The sequence below is a fragment of the Coregonus clupeaformis genome, chromosome 1, assembly GCF_020615455.1.
Source record: "Coregonus clupeaformis isolate EN_2021a chromosome 1, ASM2061545v1, whole genome shotgun sequence".
Classification (NCBI taxonomy): Eukaryota; Metazoa; Chordata; class Actinopteri; order Salmoniformes; family Salmonidae; genus Coregonus; species Coregonus clupeaformis.
In genome coordinates, this window is record NC_059192.1 from 39,261,994 (window position 1) to 39,287,285 (window position 25,292).

Sequence of the window (25,292 nt, forward strand, 5' to 3'; positions counted from 1 at the left end):
TCCTCAGAGGCGGTTCCGGCTCCGGGCTTGCCCACCACCCTCCAATAATCCCCCCGTAGCGCCCCTGGTCCGGTCTGGCCCCGCTGGCTGGAGCTGGACTGGACATCGTAGGAGCGGATTGCTTAAGCTCCGGTGTGGAGCAGCTGACCGGTACCCGACCAGACACCGGTGACCCAGGCACGGGTTGTGCCGGACTGACGACGCGCAACCCTGGCTTGGTGCGTGGAGCAGGAACGGGCCGGACCGGGCTGACGATGCGCACCCCTGGCTTGGTGCGTGGAGCAGCCACGGGCCAGACCGGGCCGACGATGCGCACCCCTGGCTTGGTGCGTGGAGCAGGAACGGGCCGGACCGGGCTGACGATGCGCACCCCTGGCTTGGTGCGTGGAGCAGCAACGGGCGGACCGGGCTGACGATGCGCACCCCTGGCTTGGTGCGTGGAGCAGCAACGGGCCGTACCGGGCTGACGATCGCACCCCTGGCTTGGTGCGTGGAGCAGCAACGGGCGGACCGGGCTGACGATGCGCACCCCTGGCTTGGTGCGTGGAGCAGCAACGGGCCGGACCGGGCTGACGATGCGCACCCCTGGCTTGGTGCGTGGAGCAGGAACGGGCCGGACCGGGCTGACGATGCGCACCCCTGGCTTGGTGCGTGGAGCAGCAACGGGCCGGACCGGGCTGACGATGCGCACCCCTGTCTTTGTGCGTGGAGCAGCAACGGGCCGTACCGAGCTGACGATGCGCAACCCTGGCTTGGTGCGTGGAGCAGGAACGGGCCGGACCGGGCTGACGACTCGCACCGTAGGCTTGGTGCGAGGGGCAGGAACAGGCCGGGCTGGCGACACACACCGTAGGCTTGGTGCGAGTGGCAGGAACAGGCCGGGCCGGGCTGGCGACGCGCACCATAGGCTTGGTGCGAGGGGCAGGAACAGGCCGGGCCGGGCTGGCGACGCACACCGTAGGCTTGGTGCGAGTGGCAGGAACAGGCCGGGCCGGGCTGGCGACGCGCACCGTAGGCTTGGTGCGAGTGGCAGGAACAGGCCGGGCCGGGCTGGCGACGCACACCGTAGGCTTGGTGCGAGTGGCAGGAACAGGCCGGGCCGGGCTGGCGACGCGCACCTTAGGCTTGGTGCGAGGAGCAGGTACAGGCCGGGCCGGGCTGTGGAGACGGATAGGAGGCCTGGAGTGAAGAGCTGCCACAACCCGTCCTGGCTGAATGCCTACCTTCACACACTCTGTGTGAGGCATCAGCACAGGACGTACAGGGCTGTGTACCCGTACCGACATAACAGCACGTGACACTGGCGCAGGATATCCGGGACCGAGGAGAGGCACTGGAGACCACGAGCGCTGAGCCGGCACTTTCCGTCCTGGCTGCATGCCCTCCTTCGCACGACACGTGCGGGGTGCTCGCACAGGACGTACCGGACTATGCCGGACCACTCGTGGCACAGTACGCAGCGCCGCATGCCCCGGAACCTGCCCAGTCTCATGCTGCCATGCCTGAGTACGGGGAGTTGGCTCTGCTCTCCATCCAGGCTCCGCCAACCTGCCTTCTGGCCCCCCAAACCCGGTGGCCTCCTCTCCTAATCTCCCAATTCGCCCTGTGGCAGCCTCCTGCTGCCCAGACGCCCATGCCGTGTGCCCCCCCCCTAAAAATATTTTGGGGTTGCCTCTCGTCCGTCCGACGACGACACTGTTGACGCCGTTGCTCCTCTCTCGCCAGGGCCTTAACCTTAGCCCATGCCCTTTTCCCCAAAGCACGTCCTCCCAGGACCACACTTGGCCCACCTGGGCCATCGCCAATCTCTCCAGCTCCTTACCCGGCGCTTCCTCCCATGTCCAGGCTGCCTGCTCCTGGACACGCTGCTTGGTCCTGGTGTGGTGGGATCTTCTGTCACGATCGTTGAACGGAGTAGACCAAGGCGCAGCGTTGAAGGCAAACATACTTTATTATCCGAAGTGATAACACGAACAAAACAATAAACGAATAACGTGACGTCCTAGGTTAAACAACCAACACGGAACAAACCAACTGGAACAAGATCCCACAACACCTGTGGGAACACAGCCTGTCTAAATATGGCTCCCAATCAGAGACAACCAGCAACAGCTAACACTCGTTGCCTCTGATTGGGAACCACTCTGGTCAACATAGAAATACAAAACTAGACTGTGAACATAGAACAAACACATACAATCTACACACCCTGGCTCAACATATAGAGTCCCCAGAGCCAGGGTGTGACACCGAAGCTCGTGACCCACAGCATGATAAAAAAGTAGGCCATGAATGTCACGTGTTGCTGTGGATTGGTGTGGTGTGGAATCAGGCGCAGGACGCAGAAGATAAGTCGAACAAGACTTTAGTAGAGCACACAAAATAATCCAAACAGCCCGGAGGCAAAAGGACGCACACAGGCGTAAACAAACGAGAGCACACACAGGTGCGAAAATCCTCTCCTAAAAATTACAAGGAGGAAAGCTATGAAATAGCGTACCGAAAACGGGTAGCGCAACAACACGACAAGGGAACAATTACACACAACACCAAACTAACAACAAGGAAACTAAATAGGGTGCTTAATTAGACATGACACAAAATGGGTGTGTCCTCTGTAGCTCAGCTGGTAGAGCACGGCGCTTGTAACGCCAAGTTAGTGGGTTCGATCCCCGGGACCACCCATACACAAAAAAATGTATGCACGCATGACTGTAAGTCGCTTTGGATAAAAGCGTCTGCTAAATGGCATATTATTTATATTATTATTATTTACAAAACAGGTGTGACTAACAGACAAAACCAATCAAACAAGAAACATAGAGCGGTGGCAGCTAGTACTCCGGAGACGACGACCGCCGAAACCTGCCCGAACAAGGAGGAGGAGCCGCCTCGGCCGAAACCGTGACAGTACCCCCCCCTTGACGCGCGGCTCCAGCCGTGCGCCGCCTCCGGCCTCGGGGACGACCAGGAGGACGCGGAGCAGGGCGCGTGGATGACCACGATGGAATTCGGTCATCAGGGGACGGATCCAGAATGTCCCTCCTCGGCACCCAGCACCGCTCCTCCGGACCGTACCCTCCCACTCCACGAGATATTGGAGACCCCCATCCGGCGTCTCGAATCCAGGATGGTCCGAACAGTGTACGCCGGAGCCCCCTCGATGTCCAACGGGGGCGGAGGAGTCTCCTCAATCTGAAAGTCCTGGAGTGGACCAGCTACCACCGGCCTGAGGAGAGACACATGGAACGAGGGGTTAATATTCTTGTAATCAATAGGCAGTTGTAACCTGTAACACACCTCGTTCAATCTCCTCAGGACTTTAAAAGGCCCCACAAACCGCCGACCCAGCTTCCGGCAGGGCAGGCGGAGGGGCAGGTTTCTGGTTGAGAGCCAGACTCGATCTCCAGGTGCGTACACTGGCCCCTCACTGCGGTGTAGGTCGGCGCTCGTCTTCTGTCGACGGATGGCACGCTGCAGATGGACGTGTGCAGCGTTCCACGTCTCCTCCGAGCGCCGCACCCACTCATCCACAGCAGGGGCCTCGATCTGGCTCTCATGCCAAGGTGCCAGAACCGGCTGGTACCCTAAAACACACTGGAAAGGGGTTAGTCTCGTGGAGGAGTGGCGGAGAGAGTTCTGTGCCATCTCGGCCCAGGGCACATATCTCGCCCACTCCTCCGGCCGGCCCTGACAATATGACCTCAGAAACCTACCCACATCCTGGTTGACTCGTTCGACCTGCCCATTACTCTCCGGGTGGTAACCCGAGGTAAGGCTCACCGAGACCCCCAACCGTTCCATAAAGGCTCTCCAGACTCTGGAGGTAAACTGGGGGCCTCGATCGGACACTATATCCTCGGGTACCCCGTAATGCCGGAAGACGTGAGTAAATAGAGCCTCAGCGGTCTGTAGGGCAGTAGGAAGACCCGGCATGGGAAGGAGACGACAGGCCTTCGAGAACCGATCCACAACGACCAGGATGGTGGTATTCCCTTGTGAGGAGGGAAGGTCGGTAACAAAATCCACCGAGAGGTGAGACCAGGGTCGTTGTGGAACGGGCAGGGGTTGTAATTTACCCCTGGGCAAGTGTCTGGGCGCCTTACACTGGGCACACACTGAGCAGGAGGAGACATAAACCCTCACATCCCTGGCTAACGTTGGCCACCAGTACTTCGTACTAAGGCAGTGCACTGTCCGACCAATACCTGGATGTCCAGAGGAGGGGGACGTGTGAGCCCAATAAATCAGCCGATCCCGGACCTCGAGCGGGACGTACGCCCGACCCACCGGACACTGTGGAGGGCTAGGGTCGGTGCGTAATGCCCGCTCGATCTCCGCATCGACCTCCCACACCACCGGTGCCACCAGACAAGACTCCGGTAGTATGGGAATGGACTCCACGCACCTCTCCTCCGTGTCATACCGCCGGGACAGGGCATCTGCCTTCCCGTTCTGGGACCCAGGGATGTAAGTGATCTTGAACACAAACCGGGCGAGAAACATAGTCCATCGAGCCTGGCGAGGATTCAGTCTCCTAGCTGCCCGAATGTATTCCAGGTTACGATGGTCGGTCAGAATGAGGAAAGGGTGCTGAGCCCCCTCAAGCCAATGCCTCCACACCTTTAAGGCCTGTACTACGGCTAACAGCTCCCTGTCCCCTACGTCATAATTCCGCTCCGCCGGACTGAGCTTCTTAGAATAAAAAGCACAGGGGCGGAGCTTAGGTGGTGTGCCGGACCGTTGTGAAAGAACTGCCCCGATACCGGCCTCAGACGCGTCCACCTCAACTTGGAAGGGTAAAGTGGGATCCGGGTGCGCCAGCACTGGAGCCGAGGTAAACAGGTCCTTCAGTCTCCCAAAAGCCCTGTCCGCCTCAGCCGACCACTGCAAGCGCACCGGACCCCCCTTCAGAAGAGACGTTATGGGAGCTGCCACCTGTCCAAAACCCCGGATAAACCTCCGGTAGTAATTCGCAAAACCCAAGAACCGCTGCACCTCTTTAACCGTAGTTGGGGTTTGCCAATTACGCACGGCGGACACTCGGTCCACCTCCATTCTCACCCCTGACGCAGACAACTGGTAACCCAAAAAGGAGACTGACTCCTGAAAGAACAGACATTTCTCGGCTTTGACATACAGGTCATGCTCCAACAGTCTCCTCAATACCCTGCGCACCAGGGCTACATGCTCGGCCCGAGTAGAACTGTACACAAGAATATCATCTATGTACACCACTACTCCCTGCGCCTGCATGTCCCGGAAAATTTCATCTACAAACGATTGGAAGACTGATGTAGCATTCATTAACCCATATGACATGACGAGATACTCGTAATGGCCGGAGGTAGTACTAAATGCTGTCTTCCACTCATCGCCCTCCCTAATGCGCACCAAGTTATATGCGCTCCTGAGGTCCAATTTTGTGAAGAACCGTGCCCCGTGTAATGACTCCGTCATGGTCCCAATCAGCGGGAGTGGATAACTATATTTCACAGTCACCTGATTGAGACCGCGGTAATCAATACACGGACGCAAACCTCCATCCTTTTTCTTCACAAAAAAGAAGCTCGAGGACGCGGGAGAAGTGGAGGGCCGTATGTATCCCTGTCTCAGAGACTCGGCAATATAAGTTTCCATTGCCCTTTTCTCCTCCTGTGACAAAGGATACACATGGCTCCGTGGAAGCGCGGCTCCTGTCTGGAGGTCTATCGCACAATCCCCCTGTCTATGAGGTGGCAACCGTGCCGCTCTGGTCTTACTAAACACGAGTGCCAAATCCCCATACTCAGGAGGAATGTGCAGTGCTGGCATCTGGTTCGGACTCTCCACCGAGGTCGCCCCTACGGAAACACCCAGACATAGCCCCTCACACTGAGCAGACCACCCTTTAAGAGCCTTCTCTCGCCACGAAATAGTAGGATCATGGGTAATCAACCAGGGAAGCCCCAGTACCACCGGATACGCAGGAGAGTCGATCAGATAGAGTTGAATCGTCTCCTCATGACCCCCCTGCGTCATCATCCTAAGTGGCGCTGTGACCTCCCCAATTAACCCAGATCCTAACGGACGACTATCTAAGGCATGTACAGGGAAGGGCTTATCGACTGGAAGGAGGGGAATCCCTAACTTAACACAGAATTTACGATCTACAAAATTCCCAGCTGCGCCTGAATCGACTAGCGCCTTATGCTGGGAACGAGGTGCAACCTGTGGGAAACAAACAGGTAATGTAATGTGTACGACAGAAAGCTCTGGGTAAGTAGGGCGCCTACTCACCTGGGAGGACTCCCCAATGTGTGACCTGCCATCTCCCTCACCAGGGGACCCTCCCCAGCACCTAGCCGCGGTGTGCCCTCCGCGGCCGCAGTTGGTGCAGGAGACTGCCCCCCTCGGGCTCCTTCCTCTCCTCCCTCTAGCGCCAGCACCTCCAAGCTCCATCGGGCTCTGCTCGGAGGCGCTGGAGGGTGGAATGGGAGGCCCCCACCTGGGACGTCCGCGGGTCGCAAGCAGGGTGTCCAGTCGAATGGCCATGTCCACCAGCTGGTCAAATGTTAGTGTAGTGTCCCTGCATGCTAACTCTCTGCGGACGTCCTCCCGAAGGCTACATCTAAAGTGGTCTATGAGGGCCCTCTCATTCCACCCAGCATCGGCCGCTAGAGTCCGGAACTCCAGCGCAAACTCTTGAGCGCTCCTCATCCCCTGTCGGAGGTGGAATAGACGCTCCCCCGCCGCCTTCCCTTCTGGTGGATGGTCGAAGACAGCACGGAAGCGGCGGGAGAACTCCGCATAGGTGACTGTGGCGGTGTCTATTCCCCTCCATTCGGCGTTGGCCCACTCCAACGCCTTGCCGGTGAGACAGGAGATGAGGGCAGAAACGCTCTCGTATCCCGAGGGCGCCGGGTGTATGGTGGCAAGGTAGAGCTCCACTTGTAGTAGGAACCCCTGACACCCGGCAGCGGTGCCGTCGTACGCCCTCGGGAGCGAGAGCCGAATCCCACTGGGTTCCGGTAGATGGACGGGCTGGCTGTCCGATGGTGATGGTGCGATAGGTGGAGGTGTGGGTACCCCGCTGGTTTCCCATCGACGGAGGGTGTCCATGACGCAGTCCAAGGCGTTCCCGATCCGGTTGATACGATCGTCTTGACCACGGAGACGCTCCTCCATGATGTCGGTGGGTGCTCCTGCTGATTCCATGAAAGGTGTGTAATTCTGTCACGTGTTGCTGTGGATTGGTGTGGTGTGGAATCAGGCGCAGGACGCAGAAGATAAGTCGAACAAGACTTTAGTAGAGCACACAAAATAATCCAAACAGCCCGGAGGCAAAAGGACGCACACAGGCGTAAACAAACGAGAGCACACACAGGTGCGAAAATCCTCTCCTAAAAATTACAAGGAGGAAAGCTATGAAATAGCGTACCGAAAACGGGTAGCGCAACAACACGACAAGGGAACAATTACACACAACACCAAACTAACAACAAGGAAACTAAATAGGGTGCTTAATTAGACATGACACAAAACAGGTGTGACTAACAGACAAAACCAATCAAACAAGAAACATAGAGCGGTGGCAGCTAGTACTCCGGAGACGACGACCGCCGAAACCTGCCCGAACAAGGAGGAGGAGCCGCCTCGGCCGAAACCGTGACAATGAAGAGTAGAAGAGAAGATGACAGAACTAATTAATAGATAAACATAAGAATGCATGTCTTTATCCTGTAAGGGGCAATCTGGGATAAAGCTAATACGATTATCCCACCACTATTTTATACTAGCTGGGAACGGCCGGAGAACTGACCACTAATGTAATAAACAGCTACAGTGAGGGAATTAAGTATTTGATCCCCTGCTGATTTTGTACGTTTGCCCACTGACAAAGACATGATCAGTCTATAATTTTAATGGTAGGTTTATTTGAACAGTGAGAGACAAAATAACAACCAAAAAATCCAGAAAAACACATGTAAAAATTTTTATAAATTCATTTGCATTTTAATGAGGGAAATAAGTATTTGACCCCTCTGCAAAACATGACTTAGCACTTGGTTGCAAAACCCTTGTTGGCAATCACAGAGGTCAGACGTTTCTTGTAGTTGGCCACCAGGTTTGCACACATCTCAGGAGGGATTTTGTCCCACTCCTCTTTGCAGATCTTCTCCATGTCATTATGTTTTCGAGGCTGATGTTTGGCAACTTGAACCTTCAGCTCCCTCCACAGAATTTCCATGGGATTAAGGTCTGGAGACTGGTTAGGCCACTTCAGGACCTTAATGTGCTTCTTCTTGAGCCACTCCTTTGTTGCCTTGGCCGTGTGTTTTGGGTCATTTGTCATGCTGGAATACCCATCCACAACCCATTTTCAATGCCCTGGCTGAGGGAAGGAGGTTCTCACCCAAGATTTGACGGTACATGGCCCCGTCCATCGTCCCTTTGATGCGGTGAAGTTGTCCTGTCCCCTTAGCAGAAAAACACCCCCAAAGCATAATGTTTCCACCTCCATGTTTGACGGTGGGGATGGTGTTCTTGGGGTCATAGGCAGCATTCCTCCTCCTCCAAACACGGCGAGTTGAGTTGATGCCAAAGAGCTCGATTTTGGTCTCATCTGACCACAACACTTTCACCCAGTTCTCCTCTGAATCATTCAGATGTTCATTGGCAAACTTCAGACAGGCCTGTATATGTGCTTTCTTGAGCAGGGGGCGCTGCAGGATTTCAGTCCTTCACGGCATAGTGTGTTACCAATTGTTTTCTTGGTGACTATGGTCCCAGCTGCCTTGAGATCATTGACAAGATCCTCCCGTGTAGTTCTGGGCTGATTCCTCACCGTTCTCATGATCATTGCAACTCCACGAGGTGAGATCTTGCATGGAGCCCCAGACTGAGGGAGATTGACAGTTCTTTTGTGTTTCTTCCATTTGCGAATAATCGCACCAACTGTTGACACCTTCTCACCAAGCTGCTTGGCGATGGTCTTGTAGCCCATTCCAGCCTTGTGTAGGTCTTCAATCTTGTCCCTGACATCCTTGCAGAGCTTTGGTCTTGGCTATGGTGGAGAGTTTGGAATTGATTGATTGCTTCTGTGGACAGGTGTATTTTATACAGGTAACAAGCTGAGATTAGGAGCACTCCATTTAAGAGTGTGCTCCTAATTTCAGCTCGTTACCTGTATAAAAGACACCTGGGAGCCAGAAATCTTTCTGATTGAGAGGGGGTCAAATACTTATTTCCCTCATTAAAATGCAAATCAATTTATGAAATTTTTTTGTTGTCATTCTGTCTCTTACTGTTCAAATAAACCTACCATTAAAATTATAGACTGATCATTTCTTTGTCAGTGGGCAAACGTACAAAATCAGCAGGGGATCAAATACTTTTTCCCCACACTGTATGGATGACAGTAAAGCTATGGTTGAGCTACAGGGTTTGCGTGCAAACACATGTTTACAACAATAGAATTATACACACTACAAGAAAATGCATCCGCCTGCTATCGAGGGACCAACAGCAGTAGAGGCAGCAGATAATGAGTGAGTAAACTGATCAGCTTAAATATACCACCATATTAAGTTAGGAAGTGTTTGTAGAACATGATTGGTGCGACCTCAGCTGATGCATCAGCTGATGCATCGCTGAAGACAATACTCTGGTTCCCTGTCTCAACCTGCTGCACTTAATATAGTAGTAGTTTATTTCATTTTTACATTTAGGCCGTACTTGGCAGCTAAAAGCTGAATTGCAGTACACAAGTAAACGTAAAATAAACAAGCATCAAGTCTATATCTTCAGAGGGTGCCTGCGTTTGGTGAAGGCATCTACCAGTATTCTACTGGTAACCGAGTTGTATGGTAGGGACAAGGTTGGTGATGATAATGGTGATGATGATGGAGTTGGGTCACTGGAGTTGTCCTCAGACGTTGTTCTCGTCAGTCCTCAGCTCTCTGTAGCTACTGGACGACTCCTCCACCAGCTATGTGTAGTACCCACTTGGGTGATGCTTCTTCTGCTGCCGATTCTGGCGCTTAAAACTCACCACACATAAGTCCAATGTATAAAGTAATCCTATAAGGGAGCCCTCTTCCATCTCCACACTGCAGTCCTCTCACACTTTGGATGGTGAAACAAGAAGCTGTGTCAAGAATGCGTCTTTTGAATGCAAACAGTCAGCTGGCTAGCTAACAAGCTAACTAACTAGCTAGCTAGCTAAGCAAACCAAACAAATCAACCTCCCATCATTTCTGCAACTCCGATGCCCAAGACAAGTAGACATATTGGATCATAATGTTTAATTAGCAAACAAAACAAAACTGATTTCAAATAACAAAACAAAAAAACTTAAATCAACTAAATATGTACAATATTTACAGGAGCTCTCAACCTATGCTGCATTTGTGGCGTCATGGCAACCAAAATAAAAATATTTTACTGTAACTAAATAAACACACACACACAGATGTCTCACTCGCCACAAGGTTTTTATTTTTCCATATAAAAATAGCCATCTCATCGTTATCATCAAAAGAAACAATGAACAACAGACACAAAGTGTTAATGCTTTGTAGAATTCACTTTTGATTCATTATTTTCACAAGGAGTGCTTTCACTGAAAGCAATGTCTCTTTGATACTGTCTGTTGAATTATCTAAAGGTTAATGTCACATTTCCTTAGGAAATTAGAATAGAGCGCGATTAGGTCCTGCTTTGTTTGCTCTAAACCCAGGGTCATATTAATTAGAGCAAACCGTAGCAAAGTGTTTTGCAACGTAAAGCGAAAATGAGTTTTTATTGGACAAGTTTTGGTAGGTACTCCCTGTTTTAGTCAAATTCCTTCCGTTTGGTGCAATGAATACAACCCAGTGAGAGTGGCACACACTCTCCTCAATAAATACACCATAAAATACACCATAAAAATGTACCCTCTCAAGGAGGTCACTACACTACATAAAATTTGGTCAACATGCAAAATCAATAATGACACAATATTCCAAATGAGTCCTTGATTTGTCTGTACGAGAACAATTTCTTTGTTTTCATCAACATTGGATAAAAAAAGTATATATTTTATCTGATAACTCAGATATAACAATCATCTGTGTTATAAGCGCAGATTCTTCATTCACTAAGATTTGGAATCAATCACACTTTCTGAGATGCTTTTTGAAAGCATAGAGAAACCCTGTTTGAAAAAAGAAAGTGCTGTGGGTCTAATACAAGACCGAGGGAGGGAAAGGAAACAGAGAAAGAGAGACATGAGGGGATAAGGGAGGAGGCAGAACGTCTGAGTAACACTCAGCATTAGAGAATCTAAAAGTAAGGGCTGAGACTGAAACATCAGTCCTTTGCCAATACCTTTGTTTCCATCTGGAATAAAGCCTGAGCATTGCATGAAGACATACTATTTAAACATTTTTCTTGGGGTAAACCCCTTATTTTTGGAATATGTTTCTCTTGTTGAGTACCTTTCCTATTGTTTGATGGTTGGCTGAAGGTTTGTATAGAGGCTGGCTTGAAACCTTCACAGACAATGATAAACATGCTACAGTACCAGAAGGAGATCCTTTTGACCAGACTCCATGTGAAGGTACAAAAGTATGTGGACAGCCCTTCAAATTAGTGTATTCGGCTATTTCAGCCACACCCATTGCACACAGCCATGCAATCTCCATAGAAAACATTGGCAGTAGAATGGCCCGTAATTAAGAGCTCAGTGACTTTCAACCGTCATAGGATGCCACCTTTCCAACAAGTCAGTTTGTCAAATTTCTGCCCTGCTAGAGAGCTGCCCTGGTCAACTGTAAGTGCTGTTATTGTGAAGTAGAAACGTCTAGGAGCACCAACGGCTCAGCCGCGAAGTGGTAGGCCACACAAGCTCACAGAACGGGACCGCCGAGTGCTGAAGAGCGTACGCATAGCGCATAAAAATTGTGTCCTCGGTTGCAACACTCACTACCGAGTTCCAAACTGCCTCTGGAAGCAACGTCAGCACGAGAACTGTTCATCAGGAGCTTCAGGAAATGGGGTTCCATGGCCGAGCAGCCGCACGCAAGCCTAAGATCACTATTCACAATGCCAAGCGTCGGCTGGAGTGGTGTAAAGCTCACTGCCATTGGACTCTGGAGCAGTGGAAACGCGTTCACTGGAGTGATGAATCACGCTACACCATCTGGCAGTCCGATGGACGATTCTGGTTTTGGCGGATGCCAGGAGAACGCTACCTGCCCGAATGCATAGTGCCAACTGTAAACTTTGGTGGAGGAGGAATAATGGTCTGGGGCTGTTTTTCATGGTTCGGGCTAGGCCCCTTAGTTCCAGTGAAGCAAAATCTTAATGCTACAGCATACAATTACATTCTAGAAGCCGGGTGTACACTACACAATTTTGGCCCCGATTTAGCTGTCCCAGACAAGTTTTTGAGATCGGAGACAAAATCCCCATGCCTACTCGGGGCGCACGGCCGTCACCGACGCTCGTTTAATGTGAGTGGGTCAGAGACGCAATCTGAGGTTTGAGCAGTCCCAGACGTCCCCATATTTTTAAACATTTTATCGGCACAAAATCTGTAATGCTCTTGTTGTGTGAGATGTGCAATGAAACGTTTTGAGAACGGTGATGAGCAATAACCAATGAGACCTCGCCAGAGAAGAAGCCAGTGAGATGATGACGTTGTTTAGCATCACCCAGAATGTATAGACTCTCGAGAAGGCGCGATGAATACTACTAGTATGCGTTTGTACTTGCCTTTAATCAAGTGTCAAATCGTTACAGTTCTGAAGTTCACAAGCAATGTTATTCAATTCAAAATGTTGGGTAGATATTTCAACTCTGTACGGCAAGCGTGAATGTCTGACTGAAAAACGTTTGATGCTGTTTTGAGCCACAGCTCGTTGTAGCTACATTAAATCTAATCACATCATCACATCATTGTTTTCGCAAGACAACGTGGTATCGACAATCCTCAAGACCAAGTGAAGAATCTTGGCAAGACAAAAAAAAAACTACAGGAAAGATGGTCGTTTAATGTGAGAGGTTTAGCGATGTTAGGATTTTGAAAGTCGTGTAGTGTACACCTGGCTTTAGTTCCAGTGAAGGGAAATCTTAACGCTACAGCATACAATGGCATTCTAGATGATTCTGTGCTTCCAACTTTGTGGCAACAGTTTGGGGAAGGCCCTTTCCTGTTTCAGCACAACAATGACCCAGTGCACAAAGCGAGGTCCATACAGAAATGGTTTGTCGAGATCGGTGTGGAAGAACTTGACTGGCCTGCACAGAGCCCTGACCTCAACCCCATCAAACACCTTTGGGTTGAATTGGAATGCCAACTGCGAGCCAGGCCTAATCGCCCAACATCAGTGCCCGACCTCACTAATGCTCTTGTGGCTGAATGGAAGCAAGTCTCCGCAGCAATGTTCCAACATCTAGTGGAAAGCCTTCCCAGAAGAGTGGAGGCTGTTATAGCAGCAAAGGGGGAACCAACTCCATATTAATACCCATGATTTTGGTATGAGATGTTTGATGAGCAGGTGTCCACATACTTTTGAACATGTAGTGTAGTTTAGGGGGCACAGGAGGGGAATCTCAGGCGTGCACTCTCACCCTTCTTAGCTAGGAGGGTAACCTCACTACACCCTGAGCTATAGCCTTGCACAACCCAACATTTTCCTTTGCAGAACACATATGAAGAGCAATATTGTAACATTGTTCTCCTAGTGATATTATTGCACTTCAGTGGGAGCTGGTTTGGGTTAGGCTTCTCTATGCCCCATGGAGGGTGTGTTCTAGGATCCATCTTCAACTCCCTCTGTCCGACCCATCCAATGGGGTGACTCACTAAGCCGTGAGGGCATGCCCCAGGAGCAGGTTAGCCAATCAGAGGGAGGTTTGGCAGTTAAGTCTCCTCCCCCTCCGTTGATTCAGCTGCCAACTCTGACGTAGGTGACCCGTCCCTTGGCAGAGCTCAGACTGGCACTGCCCGTCTTGAAGAATACAAGCTGGTGACCTGGGGACAGAGAAGAAGAAAAATCAATAAATGTGAATAAAAGTGGAAAAGTAGGAGAGACCGTAAGAGGAAGACATTGTGTTAAATGAGCTGAATGTACCCTAGCATATGCATACCTTCTACAATGTATTATCTGTTAATTGCATGAATACGATGACAATCGTACCAGAAATTGCTAAAAAATAGAAAGACTGAAAATAAAGAACTGCGGTGTGTAGAGGAGGTAGAGACAGAGAGAGATACTGTATGATGGCTGGAGAGGAGGAGGACGAAGAGTGAAGAGAAGGAATGTGAAAGTGCTGTGGGTCTAGACGGGCCTGGTTCAATAAATAGGGATTGCCATGCTGATGTGCTCCCCTCAGACTGAGCTCTAATGAAGTGTGTGTGTGTGTGTGTGCGCGTGAGTGACACCTAGTAGAAAGGAGGGGGTTAGTGACGAGAGACGACGATACTGAAGGCCCTGCCTCTGTTTGATCAGAGAGAGAGACGTCTGACAACGCTGGGTACTTTACCTCCCACACACACACACACACACACACACACACACACACACACACACACACACACACACACACACACACACACAAACACACACAGGGTACTTTATGGACAAACCCCACAGACACAAATGGACACACAAACACACACACACACAGACAGCCACACGAATGCACCCCACACATTGTCTTCAACAATACAATGATAACGCTGTAGCGTGAAGAAACATTCACTCGCTGTTGGCTGGGCTCCCTGCTTGTGCCATCAAACCCCTGCAACTTATCCAGAACTCTGCAGCCCGCCTGGTTTTCAACCTTCCCAAGTTCCCTCACGTCACCCCGCTCGAAGCTCGCATCCACTACAAGACCATGGTGCTTACCTACAGAACAGCAAGAGGAACTGCCCCTCCCTACCTTCAGGCTATACTCAAACCCTACACCCCAACCCGAACATTCCGTTCTGCCACCTCAGGTCTCTTGGCCCTCCCACCCTTAAAATAGGGCAGCTCCCGGTCAGCCCAGTCCAAGCTCTTCTCTGTCCTGGCACCCCATTGGTGGAACCAGCTTCCCCCTGAAGCTAGGACAGCAGAGTCCCTGCCCATCTTCCAAAAACATCTGAAACCCTACTTCTTTAAACAGTATCTTAAATATTCCTCCTCCTCCTCCTCCTCCTCACCTCGAATAATAAATAAATAACCCCCCCTTGTAGCTCTGACTCTACTGATAGCTACGTTATTAAGGAAAAATGTACTTTCTATGCCTGTGATATGTGGTTGTCCCACCTAGCTATCTTAAGATGAACGCACTAACTGCAAGTCGTTCTGGATAAGAGCGTCTGCTAAATGACTAAAATGTGAATGTAAATGTAACTCTTGCCTGTCCAGGTGGTCTGATTGGTCAGTACAAATGCTTGGCACTGGGCATGGCTCTCACACACACCAATAGCCTCTGTGATGCTGAAGACTGATAGCAGACATCCATCGTGCTGATAGGATGGCCAGCAGCGGTAGTTCTCCCCAGGAATAGAGGCATCCACCACATGCTTATAGTCTGGAGAAGACAAGGAGAGAAGTAATTTAGTTAGCAAGGAAGGGTGTGTGTGTGTGTGCGCGTGTGTGCGTGTGCGTGCGTGCGTGTGCATGTATGTGTGTGTGTGTGTGTGCATGTGTGTGCATGTGGTCCTCTGTAGCTCAATTGGTAGAGCATGGCGCTTGTAACGCCAGGGTAGTGGGTTCGATCCCCGGGACCACCCATACGTAAAAATTTATGCACACGTGACTGTAAGTCGCTTTGGATAAAAGCGTCTGCTAAATGGCATATTATTATTATGTTTGTCACTGGTTGGGGGAGATACACTGAGGGTCCTGCACATGTGTAATGAGGTAGCTTATTATGTGAGAATACCTTGTTTTCTCTTCTCTCTTTGTGTCTTTTCTGTTTTTAACACTCCTAAATATTAAATTGGACCCCCCCCCAAACTTCTCCCTCCAACTATTTTTTACTTTGAAATAAAATAAGGTGATTCATTAAAACATTAGGTTGAATTTGAGTGTAAGCAGTTGCAATTGAAATGTACATTTACCATGCCAATAAAGAAACATAACTTTTATTAAATCGAATTACAGAGGGAATTACAAAATGCTCAACATTGTTTTAACCAGATCCAGGGTTCCCCTAAGGATCCACTAAAAATATGAGTGTGTTTGACGGACATTTAATAAAAGCAAAAAAATCTAAAATACAAAAGAAATGAATAGAATTAAATAGGTTCGCTTTGCCAAGGCCCATATCAAAATACTGCTGGTAGCCAATAGTTGTATGTTGTAGAAAATAGAATAGCCTGTTTTGTGTCCTGGGTTTTATGCTCAATAGAGCAAGTCTTATTTCTCTGAGTGTTCTCAAGTTGAACAATAACTCCACAGACATTACTGATTAAGCCTGACCAGACATGGTTAGCTGGATCTGAGGTGGAACATAGAATCTTGAGTGCATGGCGACCCAACTTAGTTGCAACTAACCATATACACGTATCAATAAGTAGTTTGAATGATCAGACTTTTGAATTTCAACAGTGTATATGACAATGTGCAGAATCATGTATATGATAACACAGTCATGCTCTTGATTTAAGTATGCTAGGGTCATGTGGGGTTTTGGTTGGTGAGTAGCTTGATTGATGTGTGGCAATTGTCATTCTCATGTATACTGAACAAAAATATAAACACAACATGCAACATTTTCAAAGACTTTACTGAGTTACAGTTCATTTAAGGAAATCAGTCAATTGAAATACATTTATTAGGACCTAAACTATGTATTTCACATGACTGGGAATACAGATATGCATCTGATGGTCACAGATACCTTTAAAAAAAGGTAGGGGCGTGAATCAGAAAACCATTCAGTATTTGGTGTGACCACCATTCGCTTCATGCAGCGCGACACATCTCCTTTGCATAGAATCGATCAGGCTGTTGATTGTGGCCTGTGGAATGTTATCCCACTCCTCTTCAATGGCTGTGCGAAGTTTCTGGATATTGGAGGGAACTGGAACACGCTGTCGTACACGTAGATCCAGAGTATCCCAAACATGCTCAATGTGTGACATGTCTGGTGAGTATGCAGGCCACGGAAGAACTGGGACATTTTCAGCTTCAAGGAATTGTGTGCAGATCCTTGCGACATGGGACTGTACATTATCATGCTGAAATTATAAGGTGATGGCGGCGGATGAATGGCACGACAATGGGCCTCAGGATGTTATCATGGTATCTCTGTGCATTCAAATTGCCATAGGAAAAATTATATTGTGTTTGTTGTCCGTAGCTTATGCCTGCCCATACCATAACCCCACCGCCACCATGGGGCACTCGGTTCACAACGTTGACATCAGCAAACCGCTCGCCCACACAACGCCACACACATGGTCTGCAGTTGTGATGCCGGTTGGACGTACTGCCAAATTCTCTAAAATGATGTTGGAGGCGGCTTATGGTAGAGAAATGAACATTAAATTATCTGGCAACAGCTCTGGTGGACATTCCTGCAGTCAGCATGCCAATTGCACAGTCCCTCAACCTTGAGACATCTTTGGCATTGTGTTGTTTGACAAAACTGCTAATTTTAGAGTGTCCTTTTATTGTCCACAGCACAAGGTGCACCTGTGTAATTTAATCAGCTTCTTGATATGCCACACCTGTCAGGTGGATAATTTGTCTTGGCAAAGAAGAAATGCTCACTAACAGGGATGTAAACAAATTTGTTCACAAAATGTGAGTTATTTCAGCTCATGAAACATGGGACCAATACTTTACATGTTGCATTTATATTTTTGTTCAGTGTATTTACTGTAAGTCTAATAAAACACAGATTTGTTCTATGCTACTTTCTATAGTGGTAAGAAACATTACTGACAATGATTACAATTACTGGCCATTGTAATGCTGATCTTTAAATGCTAATAGTGAGGTTTTCCTCTGTGTCATCTCAAATCGCTGCGATTACACTGTGGTTCTGCTGACTAGAAACCACACTCTACACAGTCCAGTCAGCAAGATGTCTCTGTGAGTGTGTGTGTGTGTGTGTGTGTGTGTGTGTGTGTGTGTGTGTACGTGATTTTCTACAGTGTAGAATAATAGTGAAGACATCAAAACTATGAAATAACACATATGGAATCATGTAGTAACCAAAAAAGTGTTAAACAAATCAAAATATATTTTATATTTGAGATTCTTCAAAGTAGCCACCCTTTGCCTTGATGACAGCTTTGCACACTCTTGGCATTCTCTCAACCAGGTTCATGAGGTAGTCACATGGAATGCATTTCAGTTAACAGGTGTGCCTTGTTAAAAGTTAATTTGTGGAATTGTTTTCCTTCTTAATGCATTTGAGCCAATCAGTTGTATTGTGACATTTACATTTAAGTCATTTAGCAGACGCTCTTATCAAGAGCGACTTACAGTTAGTGAGTGCATACATTTTTTTTTTTTTATACTGGCCCCCCATGGGAATCGAACCCACAACCCTGGCATTGCAAACGCCATGCTCTACCAACTGAGCTACATCCCTGCCGGCCGTTCCCTCCCCTACCCTCAACGACGCTGGGCCAATTGTGCGCCGCCCCATGGGTCTCCCGGTCGCGGCCAGCTACAACAGAGCCTGGATTCGAACCAGGATCTCTAGTGGCACAGCTAGCACTGCGATGCAGTGCCTTAGACCACTGCGCCACTCGGGAGACACAAGGTAGGGGTGGTATACAGAAGATAGCCCTATTTGGTAAAATATCAAGTCCATCAGCAAAGAGAAATGACAGTCCATCATTACTTTTTAAGACATGAAGGTCAGTCAATCTGGAAAAGTTTTTTCAAGTGTAGTCGCAAAAACCATCAAGCGCTATGATGAAATTGGCTCTCATGAGGACCGCCACAGGAAAGGAAGACCCAGAGTTACCTCTACTGCAGAAGATACGTCCATCGGAGTTACCAGCCTCAGAAATTGCAGCCCAAATAAATGCTTCACAGAGTTCAAGTAACAGACACATCTCAACATCAACTGTTCAGAGAAGACTGCGTGAATCAGGCCTTCATGGTCGAATTGCTGCAAAGAAACCACTACTAAAGGACACCAATAAGAAGAAGAGACTTACTTCGGCCAAGAGACACGAGCAATGGACTTTAGACCGGTGGAAATTCTGTTCTTTGGTCTGATGAGTCCAAATTAGAGATTTTTTGTTCCAACCGCCGTGTCTTTGTGAGACGTAGAGTAGGTGAACGGATGATCTCCACATGTGTGGTTCCCACCGTGAAGCATGGAGGAGGAGGAGGTGTGATGGTGTGGGGGTGCTTTAGTGGTGACACTGTCAGTGATTTATTTAGAATTCAAGGCACACTTAACCAGCATGGCTATCACAGCATTCTGCAGCGATACGCCATCCATTCTGGTTTGCGCTTAGTGGGACTATGATTTGTTTTTCAACACGACAATGACCCAACACACCTCCAGGCTGTGTAAGGGCTATTTGACCAAGAAGAAGAGTGATAGTCTGCTGTATCAGATGACCTGGCCTCCACAATCACCCAACCTCAACCCAATTGAGATGGTTAGGGATGAGTTGGACCAGAGAGTGAAGGAAAAGCAGCCAACAAGTGCTCAGCATATGTGGGAACTCCTTCAAGACTGTTGGAAAAGCATTCCAGGTGAAGCTGGTTGAGAGAATGCCAAGAGTGTGCAAAGCTGTCATTAAGGCAAAGGGTGGCTACTTTGAAGAATCTAAAATCTAAAATAGATTTTGATTTGTTTAACACTTCTTTGGTTACTACAATTCCATATGTATTAATTAATAGTTTTGATGTGTTCACTATTATTCTACAATGTAGAAAATAATTTAGTAAAAATTAAAGAAAAACCTTGAATGAGTAGGTGTGTCCAAACTTTTGACTGGTACTGTATGTGCATGATAATGAGCATATGTGTGTACTGGTTAGCATGTGCTCCACGAATCAGCAAAGAAAGAGATATTTCAGTAGCCTAGTATGTTGTGTTTTTAACTGACACAGTATTTATATACCATGTACATGAAGCAGTGTGAGCATCTGTACTTCCCCTACACAATCAGGATCCAGTTTTCCTATGGTCTGTGGGTTTAACTAAGCTTCACAGGACTGTGACAATGAGAAGAGAAGAGGAGGGCAGCTTCAAAGCAAGTCACCCCCCCCCCCTCCTTTAAAAGCCTCCCAGCCCGTGAATCATTGAGTCAGTTTCTCTCTTTCTCTGTTACTTATTCTCTTTCTCTTTCTCCATCTTGGAATCTAGTACTTTTCAATTTTCCCGACTACTCTTTCTAGTGTTGGAATACGGAATAGACATCACAACACTGCTTTCTGTCTTTCTTTCTCTGTCTCTCTGTCGCTCTCTCTCTCCCCCTCAATGTCTCTCTGTCTTCCACCCTTTCTCTCTATACCGTATATATCAGTGTCATGCCTGGCTGGGCCAGGAGTACTCCTGGTGATTTACAGGGAGGGTTTACACGTCTGTTAGAAGAGGAAGAAAGATGGCAGGAGGGGAGCAGGACAGAACGTCTCTGTGGACGACCTTTTCACGATTTACTATGTGGAGGTATGCACACACACGCATGCATGCACACACACACGCCCACACACACATGCGCCGTCCCCCCTGTATGCGTGGCAACAGACAGCCGTGCTCCGGGTAGTAAATAACTACAACTATTAGACGCTTTATGACTGTAATTAATGCTTTATGGAGCACTCGCTTTCTCTAAATGCAGGACTTAAAAGCTCCTAGAAATGGCATGATGGGGAGAGAGAACAAGGAGAGCAGGGGAGGAAGAGGGGGCTGAAGGGAAGGAGTGAGCAAGGGAATAAGCATGCACTGGTGTGTAATTGCATAAAAAGCACATGATGCAAGGCCACATTCCACAGGGAAGCCCTGCATGGGCGAACACTAGAAAGACCCTACCAGTGTTCCTGTGTGATAGTGTTGTTCTGTGTCAGTGAGAGAGGAGTTCAGGGTGGAGAGTGGAGAGTGAGAGGCCTACTGGAGCAGCAGTGTCTTTGTAAAGGGTTAAGCAGACACAGTGTTTGGCCCTTGGGCTGTGAGCACTCGTCGGTCAACAACTGTCTGGGTCTACTTTACACTGCCAATGGAGCGAGGCGAGGAGACACTGAGGGAGGGCAGGAATGGAGAGAGAAAGAACATGTGAAAGTAAAAGAAGATGAGCAAGGGGCACCAAGTGAATGTAAGACAGCGAAAACAGAATCCTCCCGATAGAGGAATGGAAAAAGGTGAATTGATAGAGACGGAAAGCTGTCAAGCAGAGATGAGAAGGAGACGGCCTGAGCGGGAGAGAGAGAGAGAGAGAGAGCTCACACTCACCTCTCTCCTCCCAATGCACCCTCAGCTTAGTAGACATGTCAGTCTCTCCCATCCCCCACTGAGTTCCCTCCCGTTATATACATTTTAATATATTTTATCTCATTACTATTATTTGTCCGTAGTATTTCTGAACATAGCTCTCTCTCCCCACCTCACTCCCCTGGGCCCCCACCTGCACACACACATGTCTGTTTTACTATCCTTGTGGGGACCAAACATTTGATTCCCTAACCCTAACCCTTAACCTAACCCTAACCCTAACCCTAACCCTAACCCTAACCCGAACCTGTGTGTGTGTGCATATTTACCTGTTCTGTGTGTCTGTGTGCTGTTCTGAAGGTAAAATCCATTTCTGTACAGGTGCAACACTTTCTCCAACTGAAGCAGCGTCTCATCTATCCCCCATATCAGCTCTCCTGAAACCAACACAGGAAGTAACATTCAGTTTAAACTCCACACCTTCAAACACAATTCCACATAACAAAGGTTATGACTTATTATTTTACCGACATTAAAGCATACCATTCAACCAAATCTGTGAGGAACAAAAATGGTGTACAATAGCACAGACAAAACAGGCCCAGCTCAGTCTTTGAACATGGATCAAGGGACATCGGACAGTGTCTGTGTTTGCTATCCTTATAGTAGACGCTGATCGGAGGTCGTTAAGCTCTCTGTCTGACTGGGAGAGATAGGATCACCGGACCCATCCCCCAGTTCATACACACACGCACAAACACACACACACAGACACAGATGCACATACACTCATACACAGACACACACACCGCCCGCCCACGCGGCTCGCATCTTCACAGCCTGTTGTGTCCCAGTAAAACAGATCTCAAACACCCAGCTGACATACCATCACTCTGATGAGAAGCCAGATAGGTGGGAGAGGAGCAAGGAAGAAGAAAGAGAGAGCAAAAGGGAAGAATGGAAGAGAGAGAGAGAGAGAGAGAGAGAGAGAGAGAGAGAGAGAGAGAGAGAGAGAGAGAGAGAGAGAGAGAGAGAGAGAGAGAGAGAGAGAGAGAGAGAGAGAGAGAGAGAGAGAGAGAGAGAGAGAGAGAGAGAGAGAGAGAGATCCAGCTCAGGCATATAAAACATGGATAGCACTGAGCCAGTCTAAGTATAGTGGTAGCTAGTAGCTTCATATCTTAGCCAAACAGTAACTAGTGAGAAGCAGAGAGAGAGAACACACACCCACTGGGCACAACCTGGTTGAATCAACGTTGTTTCAACATAATTTCAACAACATTTTATGACATTGAATCAATGTGGGAAACTGATTGGATTTGCAAAAAGTCATCAACATACAGACGTTTCAGGATTTTCTGTCTCTTTTTCAACCAACTTTTAACCTAAATCCAGTGACATGGTTCAAAGTTTTGTTGATTCACTTTGAATTCAAGTTAGTTGACAACTCAATGAAATGTATATAAAAAATGTGACGTTGAACTGACGTCTGTCTCCAGTGGGCACTCACCTGTGGAGTTGACTATCTTGTCCAGTAGGGGTCTTAGAGTGGGTGGGGCACTGTGAGGCAGCAGGTATGTAAAGAAGAACCTGGAAATTAAAATCAACACAGGAGTTTCAAACACCACAGCTGTGTCCTTTGACTTCAGTTCTTGCCTGGTTTAGATATTATCTGTCGTAAAGGTATCGGTTAGTGTTTGTGTATAGTTTGTAATCAAAGGTACGTTTCTGTGTTTTTCAAGGTTCCATTCTAGGACCACTATTGTTTTCACTATATACGCTACCTCTTATGATGTCATTTGGAAGCACAATGTCAACTTTCACTGCTATGAGGGTGATATACAGCTGTACATTTCGTGTCAAGATCGAGACCGGGAGGGGGCCAAGGGGTCCGAGATCGAGATAAGACCGAGACCAGAAAAATGCGAGTCCAATTCAAGACAATGATTGTAATGTTGCCAAATCACCACTATAATAAGAGTTCAAAATGTCCGGTATTTCTGTATTCATCTTTCAGAACAACATATGGATTCTTTAGACATTCAGAATAGGGAAAAAATGCATACTGAGGGAAAATAGAGCCACTCTACAAATTATTACTAACCCAAACAAAGTGGGGAACAAAGGGCCTTCTATGCCTTCAGAGAAGGGCTAAGGATTTCTAAAATAATTATTATAATAATATTATTATTATTATTATTATACTATTATTTTCAATGATGTTCTGATTTAATCTCTTCAGTTTTTGTTGGAAAGGAAAGGGTTAACACTGAAGACAAAATAATATAAAATCAGGATTTTTCTTTGCTGGTCTCTGGGGAGATAAATCTAGCTAACTATGTCAGCCATTGGCTAGGCCATCAGAAGCTAGATAAAGGCATCTGTCATTAGGGCAACATTTGGGAGTGACAGTGGAATCAACCAATCACATTTTGACTTAATGGGTGGGACCGTTTTTACAAAACTTATGGAAACTTCTGCCTTCTTGAAGGCCAACAGATCACTGCGCAATAGCGAGCAGTAGTTTTCCCATGGTCTAGCTAGCTAGCTTTAGTTGTCGGCTAGTTTGCAGTGGCTGCAGCAGGAGTTATCAAAGAGGATATTGTTGCTAATTTGTTAGCTTCTCCCTTTTCATGAATAACTTTCAACAAGAAGTTAAGTTTCAAATGATCATCATCTGGTGAGTGGAACTGTGTTTTTTACTGCAGCGTGCTTGCTGTTGTTAGCCATCTCTTTGAAACGAACTTATGTGTATGACACATTGTTGCATTTAAAGTGGAACTGACAACATTTTAGCAACATGAAATCTTATTAAAATCTGTTCATATACACCCCCAGGAAGAATATTACACTTTAAAAAAAAACATTTCTGACAAGCGACCACTTAGATATGGTCATTTTCAAATTTTCACAAATTCTTAGAATGTTTGAGAATTATGTATGCTAAGGCATTTGTGAAAATGTTATAGCAATATAGAGTGGGAAAGCGGCCATGCATTTCGACAATTAATAGACACTGCAATCAATAAAACCGAATACTAACATATGTCTTGTCCAGGACCGGAGTCTACACAGACCTGTGCTCTATAGCCAATCAGAGCTACAGTAGGCCTTCATACAAACAAGCCATTTGCCACACGGGCCTGCCATCATTCACTTTGAACTTGACTGTGTGTTTACAGGCAGTTGCAACAGCGCAACTTTAGATCATTAGAACGCATTCGCCAAAAGCCAAAAAAATACACCTGAATGGATTTCTGCAAATATGTCAACACCACGGGAGTCCTCTTACATTTGGGAACTTTACAGTCCTATTGAACAAACAACCATGAAAAGGTAGGCTCTGCACATCAACAACAACAAGATCAACAACTAATGCTAGCCAGAGCAAGATGAGCTAAAATCTAACAAAGGAACATTGGATAAACCCTCTCAAACTTTTTCAGCCAGTTGGCCATCAAAATTGCACTGATAAACGATGGGGAATTGTAGCTCCTCGTCCTTCTGCAGCTTGCCTGCCAATGTATGCTTGTCCCAATCAAGCACCCAAGCTAACTGGCTAAAGTTGGCTAGCTTGCTAGCTAGCTACTTCCAGACACAAATGAGAGAACACCTCACTGACCATTTTACTCGCCCTAACAGAGCTGGTTGGGCTGTTTACATGTTATCTAGAGCATTCTTGACTAACTATTATTTTTTTTGCCTACGTTTACTGACACTGGTCATATTCAGCGGGTGTTGCGTATTCGTAAATTCATCAGTTGTTCTGCGCTCTGGCACATTTAGACGAGAGTGCTCTGAAATTGGAGTAGATAGCCAGAGTGAAATTGCGAACGCAAGAGATATGCTAACTGGATAACAGTTGTTTAAGTTCTTGCTAGCTAACCAAATTACACCTGCATCTCTAGCTGTGTATAGCCACCGAA

The 25,292-nt window shown here is 47.7% G+C and overlaps 1 protein-coding gene across 1 annotated transcript in view; it reads right to left on the minus strand.

Moving 5' to 3' along the window:
- Nucleotides 1–13,465: 13,465 nt before the first annotated feature.
- The window catches only part of LOC121569432 (extracellular tyrosine-protein kinase PKDCC), a 32,090-nt gene continuing 20,263 nt past the window's right edge, over nt 13,466–25,292 (minus strand). The window contains exons 4-7 of the mRNA XM_041880392.1: nt 22,877–22,956; nt 21,699–21,806; nt 15,373–15,546; nt 13,466–13,999 (exon numbers count right to left, since the gene is read on the minus strand). Coding sequence (XP_041736326.1) covers nt 13,914–13,999; nt 15,373–15,546; nt 21,699–21,806; nt 22,877–22,956 — 448 coding nt within the window. The 3' untranslated portion in view covers nt 13,466–13,913. The remainder of the gene's footprint in view (nt 14,000–15,372; nt 15,547–21,698; nt 21,807–22,876; nt 22,957–25,292) is intronic.